Consider the following 19,235-nt stretch of genomic DNA (forward strand, 5'->3'; position numbering starts at 1 on the left):
GAGCTCTTTGGTAGGAGCCAAACCCAACTCCTGAGGCTGCTCTGTCTTGGTTCTGTCCTCTGGAGGGTGTGACCTTCAAAGGTCACCTTTCTGCCCCATTCAGGGACAGTGGCCCTAGCTACTTGGACAAACAAGACTGCATTGTTTTTCTCTTGCATGGGGAACTTCACCAAATACCTGGTGCCGTGGGCACAACAGAGATGGGTGAAGGCCCACGTTCCGGTCGGAGGAGGAACCATTTCAAAGCAACAAGGTAACCCAGAGCATGTTCCGCACAGAAAGGCACCCTCAGGTGGGGGGATGGCCCGAGGTTACCTGCTGGGCCTTGGTGCTGCAGAGTCTGAAACACTCCAAAAAACATACACCACCGTCCACACGCATCAGCACACACGTGGCTGATCACACCAGCATATACGGCTACCCTGGTGGACCCAGTGTGCACAGGGATGTGAAGGGGACAGACACATCCACCTGGTGGGACCTGGACAGGTCAGGGCCCATAGGAGATGTGGGTTGAGTGGGGTCTTGGTGTTACAGGAGGCCATGCTCCAAGGGAGTCAGGATGGAGAAGAGTGAGCCAAAACCTGACTAAATGTGTCCTTTTTTTTTTCCTAACTTGAAGACTGATTTTTATGAGGTCATGAGTGAGCAGAGGGTCTTACCTTAATTTCCCTCATGGAGGCCTCGGTATCCATGGAGATGGAGGTGTCACCACTTCCCCTGCGGGAGGAGGTGCCGCCGAGCGAGGCCAGGGTGGCCGCGGACAGGCTGGGCATGTTGCGGGAGCCCTGCAAGGTGTGAGGGTCAGTGCAGCCGCAGCCAAAGCCCAGGCCCCCGGGGCGCCAGCGGCACTGTGTGTCTGTTAGCTCAGCTCCCCCGGGTGGTGTGAGCTGGGGTTTGCCTGCACTGAGGGTCCGCTCTGTACTGGGCATGGATGTCTCACAGGATCAGGACTCCACGGACCCCTTGGGGAAGTGATGCTATGCTTGGTGGGCCACTTACTGGTCCCGGTCACTCACCGCTGATCAATCTTACTAACACTAAGAGCCCTCTCTTCCCATCATCTTCACCTTGGAGTACTGGGTCCCCCTGGATCAATGCATGCCTCAGATGGAGCCACAGAGAAATTCCTTACCTTCTCAGTGAAATCTTTTTCCGGTCTTTCTTCAACCTATGGAGGAAACAGGACAAATACTAAACACGTCAAAGCATTAAATGAGTAACATGAACTGGGATAAGATGATTAAAAATAAAACATGAGTTTCCCTTATTTAAAAACTGAGAAGGAGGCTGTGGGTGCCTGGCTTCTCCCGCTTCCTGTGTGGCTGTCACCTGAGGTCCTTCTTTTGCCCCTGCCAGGTGGGCTCAGTGGGACCCAGGCAAGGGGGAATTAAACGTGGCGTTCTAAGCAGTGGGCGCAGCACATGCATACCTGGCTGATTTCTCTCCAGCACTGAATTCCACCGTTTGCTTTCCCAGTAAGAGATGCATCCACCAGATTCCTGAGACTCCAGACCCACCTGGGCCTCAGGGACGCAACGAAACCATAAAACTGTCACACTTGCCACTGCCACTAGATGGCAGCCTGGCACCAACATGAGGGGCAGAATGTAAACCAGGGGGTGCTCAATTCTGACCTAAAGCACAATGCTGTATCTCTAAAACATGAAGACTCGGAGCGATAAGGAATTCTTACGCCTCATCCCTGAAGCCCACTGAGTGGTCGTGTGAGGTGGACAGGGATGAGGTGCCGTCTGCCCTGTGGCCTGTTAGCTGTCTAAGCAGCACTCACAGCCTAGGCCAATGGGAAAACTCCTGGCAGATTTACAAAAGACGTTACTGCAGCCCTTGGAAATCACCATGAAGCAGGCATGGGTGAAAGGCATCCCTTGGGCATGGTGGTGCGCTTGGCCAAGGGACCCCGTTCTCCGACCCAGCTCATACCAGACCCTAGTAGGGAACAGGACCATGAAGGCAATGCCACTGCTGTGTCCTTCACAGCACAAAGGGATGGTCATAAACCCTGCTCAACAAACACCAACCCAAGGTCACTTCCTTTCTGATTTAAGGGACAGTGGCGGGTCCCGAAATAGGTGGAAGTCTGGGTTTTAAACACTGATATACACAGCACCCCAGACAATTCAGCCTTGCATACAGTTTTCTACCTGGCTGCTGGCTTGCTCCTCTCAAGACCTGAATGTGAGCCACCACTGATTCCTTGTCTACTTCCTGTGGCCGAGACAGTGTCAGCCCCTCCTCCTGTCCAGCAGCACACGCGGCCCAGCTCTGCTCCCCATGGGTTCTCAGGGACATGGTTGCTTGCCGGGCTCCATGGGGCGGTCAGCAGGCTGCATGCAGCAGTGTCTCTCCAAGCCTGGCAGCTCTAGTCCTGACCCTGGCAGTGGTCTTTGCACAGCGAGCTGCTTTTATTGTCTTGAATTGGGACCAGCAGCCCTCTCTTGTTCTGGTCACTTTTGCTCCTTAATTGCAGGGTCCCTGCCCCGCCTCCACTCTGTCCAGTGTCCCCCCAGTCTCAGAGGCTGCCCCTCGCCCTTCCCATGGAGGCCTTCCTGTGACCCCATGCACTCTGACAAAGTCCCCATCCAGGGACAGTTCCAGGAGCCACTGCAAAGTGTGCCAACTGCATCGTGCTGTTGCCAGAGCAACACCAGCCAAAGAGGGACACACTGGCCATGCCTCCTTGGGGGGCTGCTGTTAAAGGGATCACAGACATCCCAGATGAGGAAGGGGAGCTGTGATGCTGGAGCTAGGTATTGTCACTTCCTGCTCCTCGTCCCTCCTGGAGGCCAGGCCTGCGATTACTGGCCTTTGTCACCATTCTGCGGCACTGCGGGTCACTGCTGCTCCTCCCTCCCAAGCAGGGGTCCAGGGAGCCCACACACAGCCTTGGGTTTTCTGTCCATTGATGCCACTACAGACACATGGCCAGCCCTGAAGTCCAGCAGCCCCAGACTCACTGGCAAGGGTGGTGTGACAGGGCGGCAACTTTTGAGAGCAGCACAGAGAGGGTGGACCTAGCTTCCTGGCCTCATCAGATCCCAGCATGCACCTCTGCCCTCCGAGGCTCTAAGAACACGAGGGGCTGGGCAGGGGATTTAGTTCAGTGGCATAAGCGCCTGCCTTGCAAGCAGGCAGTCGTGAGTTTGATCCCCGGTACCAATAAAAAGGAAACAGACAAAAAAAAAAAAAAAAAAAGAACACAAGGGGCTCTGTCAGTACTGGCGTCCCCACCCACGAATGACAGCACAGGGCAGTGCCCAGCCTGCCCCACATGGGCTGCAGCATTCTGGCCTCTGTCCCTCCAGTGAGGTGACAGCGCTGGAATGGACCAACTTCACATCAGGAGCTGCTGACTCAGGGAGAATGACAGTTGAGCTGGGCCGACCATGGCAGTGCACAGGAGTCATCCCAGCACTCGGGAGGCTGAGGCGGGAGGACTGCTGTGAGTTCGAGGCCAGCCTGAGCTGCACAGTGAGCTGATGGCCAGCCTAGGGAGAGCAAGTCTCAAAAACTACCATCACCACCACCAGCAGAAAGGAATGCTCCAGGACGAGGCCCATCTTCCTCTCCTACTGACTGGCTCTAGGAAAGCAGTACCCTCGAACAGGAGCGGTCAGGGCTCAAGCTCCTGCGGTGTCTGCTGCTGTGCGCCTGAGTTCTGGACATCTAGACGCATCTGCACATGTGGCTTCCCCTCACTGCTGGCCTCTAGGGTGGCCGGGCAGGGGTCAGACTCACACGAGGCCAGGTGGACAGGGGCAGGACACAGGCAGACCTGGGTGTCCCTTTTTGTCTCTTCGTGCTGGATGGAGGGACATGGAGGAGACCTCATGTCAGGTCATGACATGACCGACTGCCCAGCAGTGAATGTGGCACAGCCTCAGTGCTATAGAAACTGGGGTATTGGGGACCCTGGAAGCTGGGCTTGGCAGAGGCTCAGAGCCGCCAGGGATCTGTGGGTCTCTCCCAGGAAACCACTTCTGTATCTGGCATGAGCCTCTGCTGTGACAGCTGGAGCTGAGCTCAACCAGTAGCTCCAGGCTGCAGACAACTGGATAAGGACCCGGCCCAGGGCTCAGGGCATGGTGCTCTGCGGGACAGTGCTGGGTAATGGAGTCTGGAGCACACAGAAGCTTCTCCATGGCTGGGAGCTGATTTTCTTTCTCCTAGTACTGGGGCTTGAACCCAGGGCCTTTGCACTGAGCTGCATCCCCACCCTTTAAAAGCTTTTTGTTTTGCAGAAGGGTCTACGTCATCCAGGCTGGGCTCCCGCCCTGGCCCCTGCATGAAGGGAGGACAGGCATGCCACATGTCCCACACCTGGCAGCTTCACAGGTGAAGAGTGCAGCCTGGCTCCAGCACGCACTTCCTACCCACTTGGATCCTCAGTGCCGCCGGCCTTCCTGTCCACCTCTCGGCCAAAACTGTCCTGCAAAATCCTGCATAGGACAATACTAAAGGAGGTCCCTAGAAAGCCTCGGAGGACGTGAAGCTGCCTGAAATGGAGATGGCCCTGGGAAAAGCACGTTACGGTGACAGTCGGGGGCAAGGCCAGCTCCTGGGCCAGGCTGTGCCGGGGGAGAGGGACCCTGGGAAGTCTGAGAGCTGGCAGGACTATGGGTGATGGAGCAGAACGCTGAGGCCGTGGTCTTCGTGGGCCGAGTTGGACCACAGAAAAAAACCATCTGGGTTTGACAACTGCCAGCATTTCCAAGCCAAGGGCCAGAGTCGATGCTGTGAAGTTTCCAATCACAAGGACCCACTCTGCGCACAGCTGCCCCCACCTCTGCCCGCTGCAGAAGTTTCCCCTCTAGGCCCCAACTCCACACATGCTGATGTCTTTCACCGCATCATTACCAAGTGCTCTAAATTTGGACCACTTTCCCCAGCTCTGTTTTTACTTAGACTTGAAATAAAGTATAGTTGTTTCCAGGGGAGGGGTATTTATGTATTTATTTGAGACAGGGCCTCCACATGTAGAGCAGGCTGGCCTTCACTCTACGGTGATCCTCCTGCCTCTGCCTCCCAAGTGCTGAGATCACAGGCATGCGTCAACATCCCAGTTTAAACTTTAAATACTACTCAGAGAGCCCTTTCTAACTCCACCTTGTGCTGACCTTCGAAGGCAGAGGTCATTTTGGAAGAACAGAGAGGACAGAATGAGAAGAGGAGGAGGAGAAGGAGGAGAAGGGGAAGGGGAAGGGAGAGAAGGAGGCTGCAGGGCACAGGCCGAGGCGGACTTACCACTGGGCTGGCGCGCGCCGAGCTGGCCCTGGAGGAGGCACGGGAGCCAGAGTTGAGGTGGCCGCTGTACTCCGAGGGCTGCCGTGGGCGCGGAGGAGGTGCAGATGGGACAGAGCACAGGTCAGCAAAGCAGCAGCCAGGAGGAGCGAGCCGAGGGCATGTCAGAGCACAGAAGAGATCAGGGTGAGAGGCAGCCTGAGCCCGTCACAAGTGTCCCCTTGCCCCCATCCCAAAGAGAAGAGAATCCACCCCAACAGCCCAATAGCACAGTAAGTGAGAGACAAAGCACCTGTCCTGTCCAACATGGGCCCTGTCATTTAGACGCCAACCATCACCTGTGGGTGTGGAATCCTTGGTTTGTTTTTTTTTTTTGGTCTGAGACGGGATCTTGCTATGCAATTCAGGCTGGCCTTGAGCTCACTTTGTAGCCCAGGCTGGTCTTGAACTTGCAACAATCCTCCTGCCTCAGCTTCCCGAGTGCTGGGATGACAGGCACACACCACCATGCCCAGCTTGCTGAAATTTTTGGAAAATTAAAGCTGCTCATAGACTGAAGAGGAAGACAGAGGGCTTGATGGCATAAACACAGGGGCAAAGGTCTGCTCTCTACTGTCTTACCCAGTGGAAACCAGGAAGATGTAGGGTTAATTCACAATCTCGTGTGGCTTTTTTTTTGAAGTACTAGATGGCCTTCCCCCTGGGGGCTGGTACTCCTGCCTGCCTGTCCACCCACGCACCTGGGCCACCTTGCTTCCAGTAAAGGGCAAGGCCAGGGCCACGCTACCCTGGGACTGGCCACTTAACCTGGACTTTCACCATGTCCCTTCCAGTCGTCAATCATTTGCCCATCACTGAAAAACTCGTTTTCTCTTGAGCAAGGCAGAGTGAGCAGAAGCAGGAAGGGGAGGTATGATTAAAGGCATGGCCACCACACCTGGCTCTGCTGGATTTTAGAGCACAGGAAACCACCTAGTAGGTGGGCAGTTCCCTTCCCTAACGGAGTTAGTGAATTTCCTCTTTTCTGATACAAGAAATTCATTTAGTTCCACTTTCTCCAGGACAATGTCATCCTTCAGAACTGGCTCACAGTTTCCAATACAAAATATTTAAGAACTGATGGGCATCACCATGAGGGGGCTATGAAAAGGATTTAAAATGAACCAATTGGCTTTCTAAGCTTTCTTGTGAGTCTGTCCCAGGCCTAGACTCCCTATCTGGACAGGGGTGGCAGATTCATAGTAAGTGAACCTCTATGAATCGCTAATCCTGGCGGAGGCCTGTAGCAGCCTATGATGCCAGAGAAACCTCAAAGCATAAGATAAGGCCACAGCTGAGAAGCCTGGCTCCCATCCCAATGAACTAGGTAGAGACTGCAGCTGCAGGCATCTCACTCCTGCCATAAATGTCAACTAGAGATAAAACAATTCTCCTGATTGGTGTAATTTCCTACTTGGGAAAGTCTTTGAACTGATTCCCAAAGTCCTGCTCAGTGTCTGTTTTCCTCAGTTTCCCCTTTGTTTGAAAACTACATAAACACAGGCGGCCAGAGAAGTTCTTTGTCTCAGCCTCCAGAGAATCTCGAGCTCTGCTAGAGGGTTCTGGAGCCCTAAAACCACACCACTTGTCTGCTTTATGTGAGCCTTCACCATACACTCTGTGATAAAGAACTGGGAGAGAGATTTATCATGCTGGGCTCTGCCACATCAAATGGTTTACGCAGCACCAAACTCGGTCAGTGTTTGAATATTAACAACCACAAACGCTGTGTCATTAGACTGAATACCACTAAAAGCTGCACGGCAAAGAAAACTGGTGGTTTGACTGACTTCCTTCACGAGAACTAGGAATATCTACGGTGACTGGAGAAGCAGCACAAAGACTCAGGAAACCGGACGGGCTAAGGAAGTAGCCAGCTTCTTTCTGCTCTGTTCCCCTTTTAACTTTCTCTCCCCTCCTGCTGGGTACCACACCCATGACCTTGTGCCTGGCAAGCCAGCCACTCTGAGTCACACCCCAGCCCAGTGGCTGGTAGATTTCAGAAGCAAAACTACAGCTCCAGTGGTCTCAGGAAGTGGGCCGGTCCCACGGAGGGCTCAGGGGCATCTTATAGGGTTTGTGTGGGAGCCAGGAGGTGGGGCTCCCCTCCTCATGAGGACCCATGAGTTTCTGTTTCTGGAGGCACTGAGGCAAGGAGGCTTCCCTACCTCCAGGGACCCCATGTGCTCCTTTCCCCTTTATCACTTGCCAGCTTTCGCTGCCCAGCCCAGGCTGGCATTTCCAATCTGCTTCAAGGAGCCTGCAGGAGCGAACTATGTACACTGCTCTGACCCCACAAACCAGCTCATTTCTCCCATTATTCAGAGGCACAAGTCAGTGGTGACCTGTCAGAGATCTGTTGGAGGCCTGCAGGCCCTTGGGCCGCTTGGTGCTATCTGTGAGCTGCAGGGGAGTGCGGGGAGGCTCAGGCAGGTTTTGCCTCTGTGACCCCAATTACTCAAGAGTGAGGACCCGAAACCATCAGTTCTAGTGCAAACCAAGGCGCGACCTTGTGTACTTCCACGCTGGACCTGCACCCGAGATCATCCAGGACCCTGGAGCAGTGGCATGGGACAGAAGGTCAGGAAGAAACCAGGAAGCAGCTTACAGCCAGGGAGCCGCAGGCACTGCCCCGCTGGGCCTGGTCGGCACTGCCCCGCCGAGCCCAGTCGATGCTGCTCTCCTGGAACACGGATGCCTGTGGTGGAAATGGATTGTCAGGAGCCCGGGAAGCATCATGCGAGGTGACCAGGGAATGTGTGCCGGGGGTGCCATGCAGGGTGGCCAGATGCCACCTCCGCCAGCTTGTCAGCAGGGAACCCGGGGACCACACGAGTGTCAGTCACTGTTAACCCCTGGTGCATCACTAAATCTGTACTGTGAAAAGCAGTCCACACTAAGGAGATATGTATTAATCCAGCGTCCAAATCAGCAGATGGGCCAGCGGCTGGAAGTTCAAGGCACCCTCGTGCTTGTAAGCTTAAAACATGATGCTATATGACCTCAGAGGAAAACATCAAACCATGTTAGTCACAGTGTTAACATTGAAGTGTGCAGTGCTAAAAGCAACCAAGTGAAAGGCAGGACATTTGGTCACTCTGAAAATCCTATGCAGTTAATCACAGAAATAGGAGCTTACAGCCGCTCGGGTGAGGGCCAAACCTGCCCGGTTCACTGGAGCCTGAATTTCCCACCTCCCTTTAAGGACAGGCTCCCTGGAGATGGGAGCTCCCGGCTCCTGACACCTCCGGAAACTGAGTTGAAGTGCTGTGTGCTGGAGCGGTGCAGCTGCTCTGAACACTCAGCCGACGCTTCCTGCCGCGCACAGGTCCCCACGTGTGAGGCTGGGGATCCCCAGGGTAACACAGTAACGTGGGCTGCAATCCACCTGCAGTGCCGAGGCGCCTAGGAGCCGGCTTTCTGCCAGCAGGTCAAGTGCAAGCTGCCCTCGCTCCATCCAGACTAAGGACCCTGTACAAATGGGAGGCGGAATGGGCAGGGGGCCGTGTGACAGTCCCATCAGCAGTCAGGAGTGAAAATCCAGACCTGGCCAAAGAGGACTGCCAGTGCCGCGGCAGTGTAAGCTCCAGGGAGAGGTGACACTGGGTGGGACAGAGGGGAGGTGACACTCTCAACAGAACCGGAAACTGGGTGGGACAGAGCGGCACATGCGTGGGCTGGAACGAGGACCACGCACCCGGTAACTCCCTGCAGGCCGTACCGCGCCGCACAGATACAAGGGCTGCGGGAAGAGAGCAAAAGCAGGTCGTCAAAGCCTTGAACACACAGCCACAGGCTGCCCTGAGAGCTGAGCCAGTGGACAACAGTTAGAAGAGGAAGGGCCGATTCAGGGACCGTGTTTCCAGGGAACCTGATTAATACAAAGCCAACATTTACAAGAAAGAGGCATGGGAGAAGGCTTCTAAAGTTAGCACCATAAGCTCTGAACTACTGCTGTTTTTTAGTCAATTCTTTTCAGGCAGCCCTGGAAGAAAGAGTTGGGAAGGGTCAAAACTGTCACAGGGTCCACAACAGCAGCAACTCAAAGCTCGAGGTGCAGACAGCACGCGGGCTTTGCACTGCTGCCCACTATATCTGAGGGCTCCCTTCTCGGTATCTAACCTCCCCAGGCTGGAAAAGACTAGAAAATCTTCTGCATACTGAACACAGAGGGACTTCCTCTCTCTTTGTTCCCCAGCTCAGCACACGGACTACCTGCAGGTTCTTACGCTGTCCTTGGTATCACACGTAAAGTCACCAAGGAGGACACAAAGGTAACAGGAGATGGCCAGGCAGTGATGGTGAACCTTCTAGAGCTTTCCATGATACAAACAGCCCACTGTGGCATGCATGCCACAGGTTCATCACCACTGTGCTAGGTTCTAGTACGTAACAGTTTACTGGGGGATGGGAACTGCTGTGGGCTCTGGCTTCCTTGGGGTCCTGGAACCAGCTCCCTATCAGATACCTGGGACGACCATACAGAAACCCATGGGTGGGACAGCTCGCCTCCCTTCTGAGGTCAGAGATGGTCACAGACACAGACAGGCCTGGAGGCGGGCACTGCAGGCCAGACTGGCACTGGCTGCAGTCCAACCCTGTGAAAGGGGAATCCAGGCCCGGAAGTCATGTCTCTATGACACTGTGGAGGGGCCATGCTGGGACATGGGGCAGCTCATGGGGTCCACAGCAGCCAGGACTCATAGCCAGGCCACTGCCCGGGATGCACAGAGTAGGCGGGGGCACAGCAACTCTCGTGTGCATGCAGGGTGGGGACAGTCCAGCCCCACCACAATGTGCAATGGTACATGACGCCCACTTCCTGCGTGGTACCATGCTCGTCACCTACAGCAACAAAGGCCACTTAGCCAGGGGCTGGCCTAAATGCAGGCCCTGTGAAAACAGGAAACATGCAGGGAGCCAGAGAAAAAAGCTGGTTCTCCCGATCCGGTCTGAGGAGTCAGAGAACGTGGAGACCTCCAAATGGCTTCCTGGACACACTGGCCAGCGAAAAATACTTTTTCAAAAAACAACCAAAAACTCCATGCAGGGAACAATTGGTGGAAATGGAGAGACCCAGGAGACCAATATTTTGGACCAAAGCTCTTGAAAAGAGCTCTTGCACAGAGTGCTCCATTTTTTTACATGAGGTTCTGAATTATTTTAGGTTTTTTTTTTTTTTTAAGATAGAGTAAAGTGGTCAGCACACAGTCCAAACCAGCTGAACTGGGCGGACATCATACAGAAGAGGCTGAAGTCCTCACTCAGGACCACATGTGTGGGGACAGAAAGGGAAGGGCCGACACCTTTCCTCCTTGCGGAGGTCCTGGGCACCGTCCACTCAGACAGATTTCTCTTTCCAGCCAGTACTCAAGGGGCAGGGGAACGAACTAGTGGAGTTAGTTAACTGGCAAAAACCACATGGATCAATTAGGGTCTTAACTCTATACAAACAAAGAAAAAAGATCACATACATTTATTTATTAGGGTTTTTGAAATGGGGTCTCGCTATATAGCGCAGGCTGGCCTTGAACTCATGGCGATCCTCCTACCTCTTGGATGCTGGGTTTACAAGCATATGTCACTATGTTTGGCTTAAAATTTAATTTTAATTGTTGGAAGTTATACAGAGATTTTGGTCTTTGTGACCTGAGTTCTAATTTTTAAAATTTGGTGGGGAAAAAACTAATTTGTGATTCTGCAGATATATCAACCTCTACTTACACAATAAAATTCTTTTTTTCTTTTTGTTTTGAGACAGTCTCACTGTGTAGTCCAGGCTGGCCTCAAACTCACAGGGATTCTCCTGCCTCAGTCTCTCCAGTGCTGGGATTACAGTCGTGTGCCACAATGCCTGGCTACGATAATATTTAGATGTTTTCCTGCCTGGCCCCTGTGGGTGGGCCTTTACTCTTGAGCAGACTCAGGATTCACAGGTGTGGAAAACAGTGAAGCAGATCGATTCTGACATTAACGATCTGGGAGTCAATAGCTTCCCCAGATAGAATGATTTACACAAATCAAGGCATCCTTGGGGGAAGCCAGTGGCCCTGACTGGTGTCCTGCCAATCTCCTAAGGAAGGGTGACCCTGAAGATGGTGGCTCTGGTAAAGGCACCCAAAAGCACCCACCGTCCTTTAGGGTCCTGGAGCTTGTGCTTCCAATGAGCTGCACCATGGCAGCCCAAGAGAGATGCAAGGGTCTCTGGGTGCATGGGGGGGAGTTTCCCATAGGCAACACAGGCGGTGGACAATCCCAGTCCTCTCCTGAGGGGAAGGAAGCCACCCTGACAACCCCTCTGAGGGGACTGACAGCCTTCAGAGTCACAGAGCCACAGCCAGCAGCCAGTTAAGTTCCCCGATGACTCACACATCCCAAGACCTCACTGAGGTCTGTGTCGGCAGTCAAATCCAAAGTGCCAGCTTGTGACGAGTACCACAGGGCATGGCCAAGGGCTGCAGGTAGCCCCGGCCCCGGAACTCTAACTGCTGTCTGATGCTCAGTCCCCACTAGGATCCTGTCCCTGGAGATGGGTCATCTCTGTCTGGGGAATTGAAGTGAGCCGGATGTAGGCTAGCAGCTCATGTGCCAGCTTAGGGCCTGGCATCTTATTTTGGGGGAGCAGCTCAGCTTACAGGACCAGGGAGACCAGCTATCCAAATGCTCGAGGGCTCCCTGCACAGCAAAACCTCCCCAGATTGAGACATCACACCCACACTTTGGTGCTTAGTGAGAACTCCCCCTATGGGGGTCACTCCTAAAACAGAGGGTCTTATGAGGGGCTCTAAGAATTTGGAGAGTGGGCAAATGAGCTGATGGGGCCAGCAACTGCGTATCATACCTCAGCCTCCTTGGCAGGAGGGAGGTAGACAGGGCAAGACTAATGTGGCAGAGGGGGGATGTGGAGGGGAAATGGGGTCAGGGCTGCCTGGCCTCCTGAGGTCAAAGATTACACGGGGATCAGGAGAGGCATCCTGTGGGTTTCTGACCTTTTCCAGTTCTCTGATTCTGGGGGGAGTGGCAGTTGGGGTCACTGAGCAGAGGCAGCCCGGACCTTCAATCTTGGTTCTCTTGGAGTCTCCTCTCCCTACTCCTCCAAGCCCAGCACACTTAGTTAGCACCAGTGTTCCTGTCCACTCCTCCACGTATGCATGCACCAGGACCTGACCTCCGCTGTGGCCGGGGCCCTTCCAGCTTTCCTCACCTCCCCAACTCCTGGCTATGGCTGAGTGAAAACGAGCTGGGGCTGACGCACGAGCTCAGCCACCCGGCTCCTGGGTGACTCAGAATCTGTCCTCAGGACCAATGGTGCTCAGCTGTGTGGACACCCGGACTGGACTGGATTTCCCTACCATTCACCCATTCTGGGGAAACTGCCATGAGTGAACTCCAACAAACTCCCCAGGAAAGAAAGCTGAGGCTTTCTCCTCATTTTTTTTTCCTTTTGGTTAATTCTAATTTAAAAATCTAAACTGGGTGTGGTGGTACATGCCTGCCATGCCAGCACTCAGGAAGCTGACGCAGGAGGATCACCAAGGCCAGACTGGTTTACATAGTGAGTTCAAAGCTACATAAACAACACAGGGAGACCTCATCTCAAACAAACAAACAAATCTACACAAAAATGTTTTTCTGTGAAGTCAGCTGAGTCCCACAATTGGTATGGAAGAGCAGGACACGGAAGAGTCTGAAGGAAAGACTCAGGTTAATCATGTTACAAAGCACCTGTCCAGGGAAACTGGTGAAATGGAGATTAGGAAAGAAAGGACACACTGATCTCACACTTACACACACACGTATGCACGCCTGCATGCCACAGAACCTGTAGTTTCTGAAGTCAGAGTACAAAGAATGAAATGCAAACCAACCAACTTCTCCTCCCTGGGCGATGACAAAGTGGAGAATCTGCCGTCCCCGCTGTAGCCGGAGTTCTGAACACCGAGAAAGAAGACAGCTGTCATGAAGGTGACCCAAAATGCTGCCTGCCCCACCTGCAAGGAGAGTGTGACCCCAGCATCCCAGGACAATGAGTAGCCAGAGATCGAGCAGTGTGGCAGGTCCTGGCCAGCATCCTGCTGAGCCTCACAGGTCAGCGCTCCTGGCCCTGTGGCTTCTCTATGCCCACACCTGCCTTCTCAGTCTCCACCTCCTCCGGGAACTAAATCCTATTTACTGAAATTTTTCCATCTCACTTCAGCCCCACTCACCGGAGCAGCTTAGCCTGGAAGCGCCAGGCAGGGAGGAGGAGCTAAGAGCCACTCAGAGAGGACACTGTCTCTCCCAAGTACCCCCGACAAAGGGCACACGGACAAGGTCAGCGCCAGCCACAACCCTGAACAGGGTTGGCCCAGGTGCAGATGCAAATGGAGACAGGAGATGGCGCTGTGCAGAGCGCATCAAGGTCAGGCCTTCCTGGACACAGGTGTCCCGGCACCTGGAAGGGGTCCCGCTACCCCACACGTTCTACACGCTCCACCTCACACCGAGCTGCGGTTTGCATTCTCCATACACTGAGAGGTTATTCTGGTCTTCAGATGTGGCCCTTTCTGTTTATTTATTCAATCAGTTTTATAGCTGGTTTCACTCTATGAGCAGGGTGGGAACAGAGCAGCTTTTGGTGGCATCTGGTAAATCTTAGCTAAACAGGAGAGCTCACCTCACTGCATCAATGTGAAAATCAGAGGTGAAGGGGCTGGGGATTTAGCTCAGCGGCATAAGCACCTGCCTTGCAAGCAGGCAGTCGTGAGTTCGATCCCTGGTACCGATAAAAAAGGAAAAAGACAAAAAAAAAAAAAAAGAAAAAAAAAGAAAATCAGAGGTGAAACCTCGGGAATATGGGTGGCACACAGGTTGCCGTCACCCTGCTCTGCACTGCGCTAGGTGTGTGATGACGCCACGCTGGGGATGTCTTAGAGGACGTGACCCTGGGCAGGAGCTGGATGAGAGAAGCGACAGTCACCTCCACCCCTATGTGACTCTGTGCTTAATGCTGGTGAAACAGCACATCAAGGGGAAAGCTGTGATCGAGACTCAAAATTCCTATCGTTACAGGCAGCTGAGCTGGACAGAAATATTACAGGCAGTCAGACAGGGCTGGGCCCTAGAAGGGGCCAGTGCAGAAGCCCAGGTACCCCGCAACTCTAGAGCAAACAAACACCCCAAGACAGAAGATAAATCAAATGCGCCCACATATTTCCTAAGGACAAAACATCAGGGACTGATATTCTAAATAGGTCTCTATTCCCTGAGGAAACCAGAAGTCACCATCCCAGCCCCCTACAGGAAAAGTCCCTGCTCTTTAAGCAAGCCTGCTTGCTGCGTGACTCAGCTATCAGCTGTCCCTGATTTAATCAGTTTTACCTGAGCAATGAACCTTATAGGCTGACCATAGTTTTGTCCCACCTCATGGCCACCTTGTGAGTTCCCAGGTTCTCCCCACCTCCCCACCCTGCCTCACTTTGTGGTTTTGCTCTATCAAAGTCCCTAAAAAAGACAGCGTCTTTGACAATCCTCTCGGGACCCCTTTCTGTCTCTCATTCAGACAGAAGCTTTATTTCTCTCGATCAATACATTGTGCGCCTAACCTCCATTGATCCTAAAATTCATTCTTTGATTTCGGAGAACACAAACTCATACCAGACGTCTAGTAGGTTGGGAGTTTCTTTCCTCTACATTATGAGAGGTCCAGGGCTCCTGGGGAGCTGCAGCTGCCCACTGGTGACATGGGACTCTGTGAAAGTGTGTGTCTGCACAGGGGTGTACAGTGGATGGCAGGGCTCCTCTCCTATGCCTGGGCTCACTGCCTCAGGAGCCCGCTGGACAGGGACAAGGAGGGGCTTTCAGCAGAGGATTTCAAAGTCAAAGAAAAGCTCAGAGGAAATGTAATCAAAGCTTGCACAATCCTGGAGGGTGAGGCTCACATAACCTGTCCAGCCGGTTCTGGGAAGCTGATATTGCTGCTTTAGTGGGGCGTGGGGTGCAGGTCACCCAGGCAAGGCCTAGAATGGAGCTTCAGTGACTTTTTTTTTGTTGTTTTTTTCCTTTTTATCGGTACCGGGGATCGAACTCAAGACCACCTGCTTGCAAGGCAGGCGCTTATGCCGCTGAGCTAAATCCCCAGCCCCGAGCTTCAGTGACTTTAATATCGTCATCACAGCACATTTAAAACAAAATTAAACGGTGTAAATGTATTTGTAAAAGGGAAGAAAACGACAGGACAGGAAGGTGTTAGAACAAACCCATGGTGCACGGTGAAGCTTCATCACAAGGCGTTCTGTTCAACCTGAACTGCCCAGGGCATGGCTGCCCGTTAAATCCGGGGCCTCTGGCCTGTCTCCCTGCAGAGGCCTCTACCTCCTCTGCCTCAAGCTGCCCACCCTCAGCCACACTCGTTCCACTCCTGTCACGAGCCTTTCAGACAAACACTAGACCTACCAGTGGGAGCTGCAGAAGTGTGCCAGGCTTGAACTTACCTGTGCATTCCAAAAAATAACCACAGGTGTCACTTTTAATCTAGCTTTAAACTGAGAAGTTTAACCTGGTTTTAAATTTAAGAGATCTTAACAGGATAGGCCTCTTCTAAACACCTAGAATGTCAGTCATCCTAAGAATGTCAGAGAGCATCCCGAGAATGTTTGCTAGCTGGAAAACATTATCTTTCTCACTATCGTGCTAGAAAAAGAAGCCAGCTTATAAAAACAAGCTAAATTTAGCAGGGACTCTTAGCAGCTTTCGGGCAGCCTGCGTGAGGGCCTGCGTGCGAGCCACTCAGCTGTACTAACCCTGCCGGATCTTCTGCTTGGCGCCTGCGATCCGTACAGCTCTCCATCATAACCATTGCTCTGTTTCAACGAAGAAAAGAGAAACCCGAGTCAGTATGTAAAGGCACACATTGGCACAGGCAGCAGGAAAATTAGCGGGAAGCCACACTCTTTCAGCACAGAGGGTACAGGGAAGTTTCGGGGTGATGCAGAACCCATATCCCCACAAGTTCCAGCCTCAGTACACATACCACTCCAACTTGGAGAAAACCACATCAGGCTGCGTAACACACAAGTTGCTCTTGGTTCTGAGGCTGCCCCCTGGGGTGAAGCCCACAACCTGGGCTGGCTCCCTCCTAGTTTTGGGGTAGCGCTGCAGAGATTCTAGCTTTCAGAAGGGAAGGGAGGCTGCGTGGCAGGCCAGGGGTGGGAGCCCATCAGATTTCAGGCCATGGTTTGGTCCTGGGAAGTCACAGCCCAGGATGAAGCACTGTCATGACATCTAGAAATAGTTTCTTTTAATCTAAAATTAAATGCAATGCTCAGCCAGGTGTAGGAGGTGCAGGTCTATAATCCCGACACTGGGGAGGCTGAGGCAGGAGGATTAAAAGTTCATGCCCGACCTGGGCAACTTAATCCTGTCTCACAATAAAAATTTGAAAAGGAGACTAGGGATGCAACTAAGTAGGTTCAGTTCCCACCTCTGGGATGCTGGGTTCAATTTCCCTCTCTGAGAAGGGCGGGAGAAAGGAGTGAAGGAGGCAGGGAGAAGTGTGTGTTAGACAAGCATCTTCCATATTAGTTTTTTCTTTCTTCCAGGCTTCCTACTTTGTTTTTCAAACTGAAACTGGAGGACAAACCAAATGGCCCCTAACGTGTTCTGTGGGAATGAGGGAGGCGCTTGTTAGGTGTCCGTGGCTCCCTTTGCCTCTGTCTCCCAGCCCAGGTCCCCTCCGCCCAAGCACTGGGTCCTCCCAGGGCTCCCGTCCTTCTATCCCCAAACCCACGCAGGTTCACGTAAGAGCTGTGCATCTTGGGGACGGAAGGGGATGTGGCCCACCCATGTGTCTGATAAGCAGAGAGGCAGGTGCCCTCAGTCACAGGTGACAGCTCTGAGCTCAGGCGAGTGAGTTAATCCACTGGTACCTTCACCAACAAGATTGCTTGATAAGGAAAAGCACGTCAAGGGCTGGTATAGTTTAGGCCTAAATCACTCTGCTATTTCTTTAGAAACTAGTTTTTGGAGCCAGGTGCAGCGGTGTGCACTGGTACTCTCAGCCACTCCAGAGGCAGAGGCAGGAGAATTGCAAGTGCTAAGGCCACACTAGACAACTCAGTGAGGCTTGTCTCAAAATTTAACATTGTATAAACAGGGCTGGGGTGTAGCTCCGGGGCAGAGTCCTTGCTCCGCATACACAATCCCCAGCACTACAAAAAAGAAAAAGAAAAACTAGTTTGGGGAAGAAGAAATGGACACAGTGCTACGGGTGGACCCGAGACAGCCAGCACACTTCACACAGACGAGAACGGAAGTGCTACACACACGTCAACCCTCTGGCCTTCCCTACCTGGGTGACCCCCTCCCGGATCAGCTGGTCCCTGGTTGACTCCCAGTGCAGAGAGACACACTGGACATCCTCCTGCCCCTGCCCCCCCCCCCCAGTCTCCTGAGTCTGGGATGGGCGGCTGCTTCTACAGGACTGGAGCAGGACTCAGAGGACTGATGGGAAAGCTGCTGCCACGACACCCAGGTGGAAAGCGTATAGCACACGGTGTCTCTGACATTGGTCCCCGAGGTCCAGCTGCTTTCACTATGTGGGACTCTTGCCATGTCCCTCCCCGTGTGGCTTCCTGGGTACAGGTGCTTGTTTGCTTTGTGGGTCACATGCTAGCTACCTGGGGAGAGTCTGCAGCTCACCCACACCCCAGGCCCCAATACTGGGCACACACACTGTGACAAGCACCTGCTCCCCAGGGTGACCTCCTGAACAGTAAGGGAGGGAGCAGCTCACTGTGAGTGCAGCACAGGGGCACTTTCATAAAGCTGCGAGGAAAAAGTCCTGGCAAAATCTGTGACTCCAACGGTGACATGTGACCCGTCGGGATCTCACAACAGCCGTGCAGCGGCTGCAAACAAAGCACTGGCACCAGCCCGTGTGACCACACAAAAGTCCAGCGTCAGCTCTGCCGATGAGTCACAGGAGATTTCTATTTTTCTACGTGAGTCACGTAGCAAGGCACATGTGTTGGAGGTGCAAAATCAACAAGCAAGGGTAAATCAAAAACTGTCACTGCGTGCTTGGTGATTTGATTTAATTCTAAGAAAGATGGCACAGGAAACAGAAATCCAAAAGGTGTTTCTGACCAGTGCCAGCATCTATGTTCATTCATCCCAGCAAGGCTGGCCCCTCACCAAGTCTACTGCGAGGTGACAGTCTGTTCTTTTACTTCTTGAAAGAACAGGGACACTGCTAGCTATGCTGTCACAAAATGCTCTCATCTAGCAGTGTGAGGGTGGAAATCTCTGCAGATAAATTACCGACCATCTGCACAGGGCACTCAGTAGCACCGCAGGTGGATCAAACCTGCCAGCTGGCACTCAGCATTCCTGGCTAATGACTACCTTAATCATAAAAGTGCATTTTAAAAACAAGAATTTGCCAAATGGTTCCAAAAAGAAGCAGTAACAGAGGAAACACCAAATGCTCTGAGATGGGGCGTCACTTCGAAGTCCCCTACGAAGTGCCACCTTAGCTGGAAGCCAGAGCTGCCTTCGTGCTGAGCCCACACAGGTGAGTTAAGTTCACAGGTGTTCCAGAAAAGCTGTTGTTTTTGTTACCCCTTCCCGAGCTTCTTTGAGGACGAGCAGGGGTACATTTAATCTCAATGAGTCCAGGTTGGACAACAATGAGGTTTTTATTAGGTGCCATGACTGCATTTAATCTTTGAGGAGAAAGCTAGAGGCTTTAGAACTTTTTGGCCCAAAAAGGTTCTGCCTATTTCACCTTGGCGGCACAACTGCTACCTGGGGGGCTGGGGGTACCAGTAGACAGACAAGGACATCTGGGCCTCCGGCTGGTGCCAGGAATCAAACCCAGGTCCTCCCCACGAGACACACCCACCAAGCACCAGCTCCAGCACTGTACCATACCCTGGCCCGCCAGGGCCTCGGAC

General features: G+C 53.0%; 1 protein-coding gene across 25 annotated transcripts in view; it reads right to left on the reverse strand.

The window, feature by feature from the left end:
• Lrrfip1 (LRR binding FLII interacting protein 1) overlaps nucleotides 1-19,235 on the reverse strand; it is a 100,212-nt gene that overhangs the window by 23,826 nt on the left and 57,151 nt on the right. For 11 of the 25 annotated variants that reach the window (XM_013157397.3, XM_013157394.3, XM_063237046.1 and 8 more), the window contains 7 exons: nucleotides 16,083-16,142; nucleotides 13,170-13,232; nucleotides 8,999-9,043; nucleotides 7,910-7,999; nucleotides 5,266-5,343; nucleotides 1,136-1,171; nucleotides 663-788 (listed from right to left, as the gene is read on the reverse strand). In XM_013157397.3, coding sequence (XP_013012851.2) covers nucleotides 663-788; nucleotides 1,136-1,171; nucleotides 5,266-5,343; nucleotides 7,910-7,999; nucleotides 8,999-9,043; nucleotides 13,170-13,232; nucleotides 16,083-16,142 — 498 coding nt within the window. The remainder of the gene's footprint in view (nucleotides 1-662; nucleotides 789-1,135; nucleotides 1,172-5,265; nucleotides 5,344-7,909; nucleotides 8,000-8,998; nucleotides 9,044-13,169; nucleotides 13,233-16,082; nucleotides 16,143-19,235) is intronic. The other 14 variants (XM_013157395.3, XM_013157396.3, XM_013157393.3 and 11 more) reach the window with 6 other exon arrangements.

This window comes from Cavia porcellus, unplaced genomic scaffold, assembly GCF_034190915.1.
Source record: "Cavia porcellus strain 051 isolate PalLab524CR breed Dunkin Hartley unplaced genomic scaffold, mCavPor4.1 scaffold_26, whole genome shotgun sequence".
NCBI classification, from domain to species: Eukaryota; Metazoa; Chordata; class Mammalia; order Rodentia; family Caviidae; genus Cavia; species Cavia porcellus.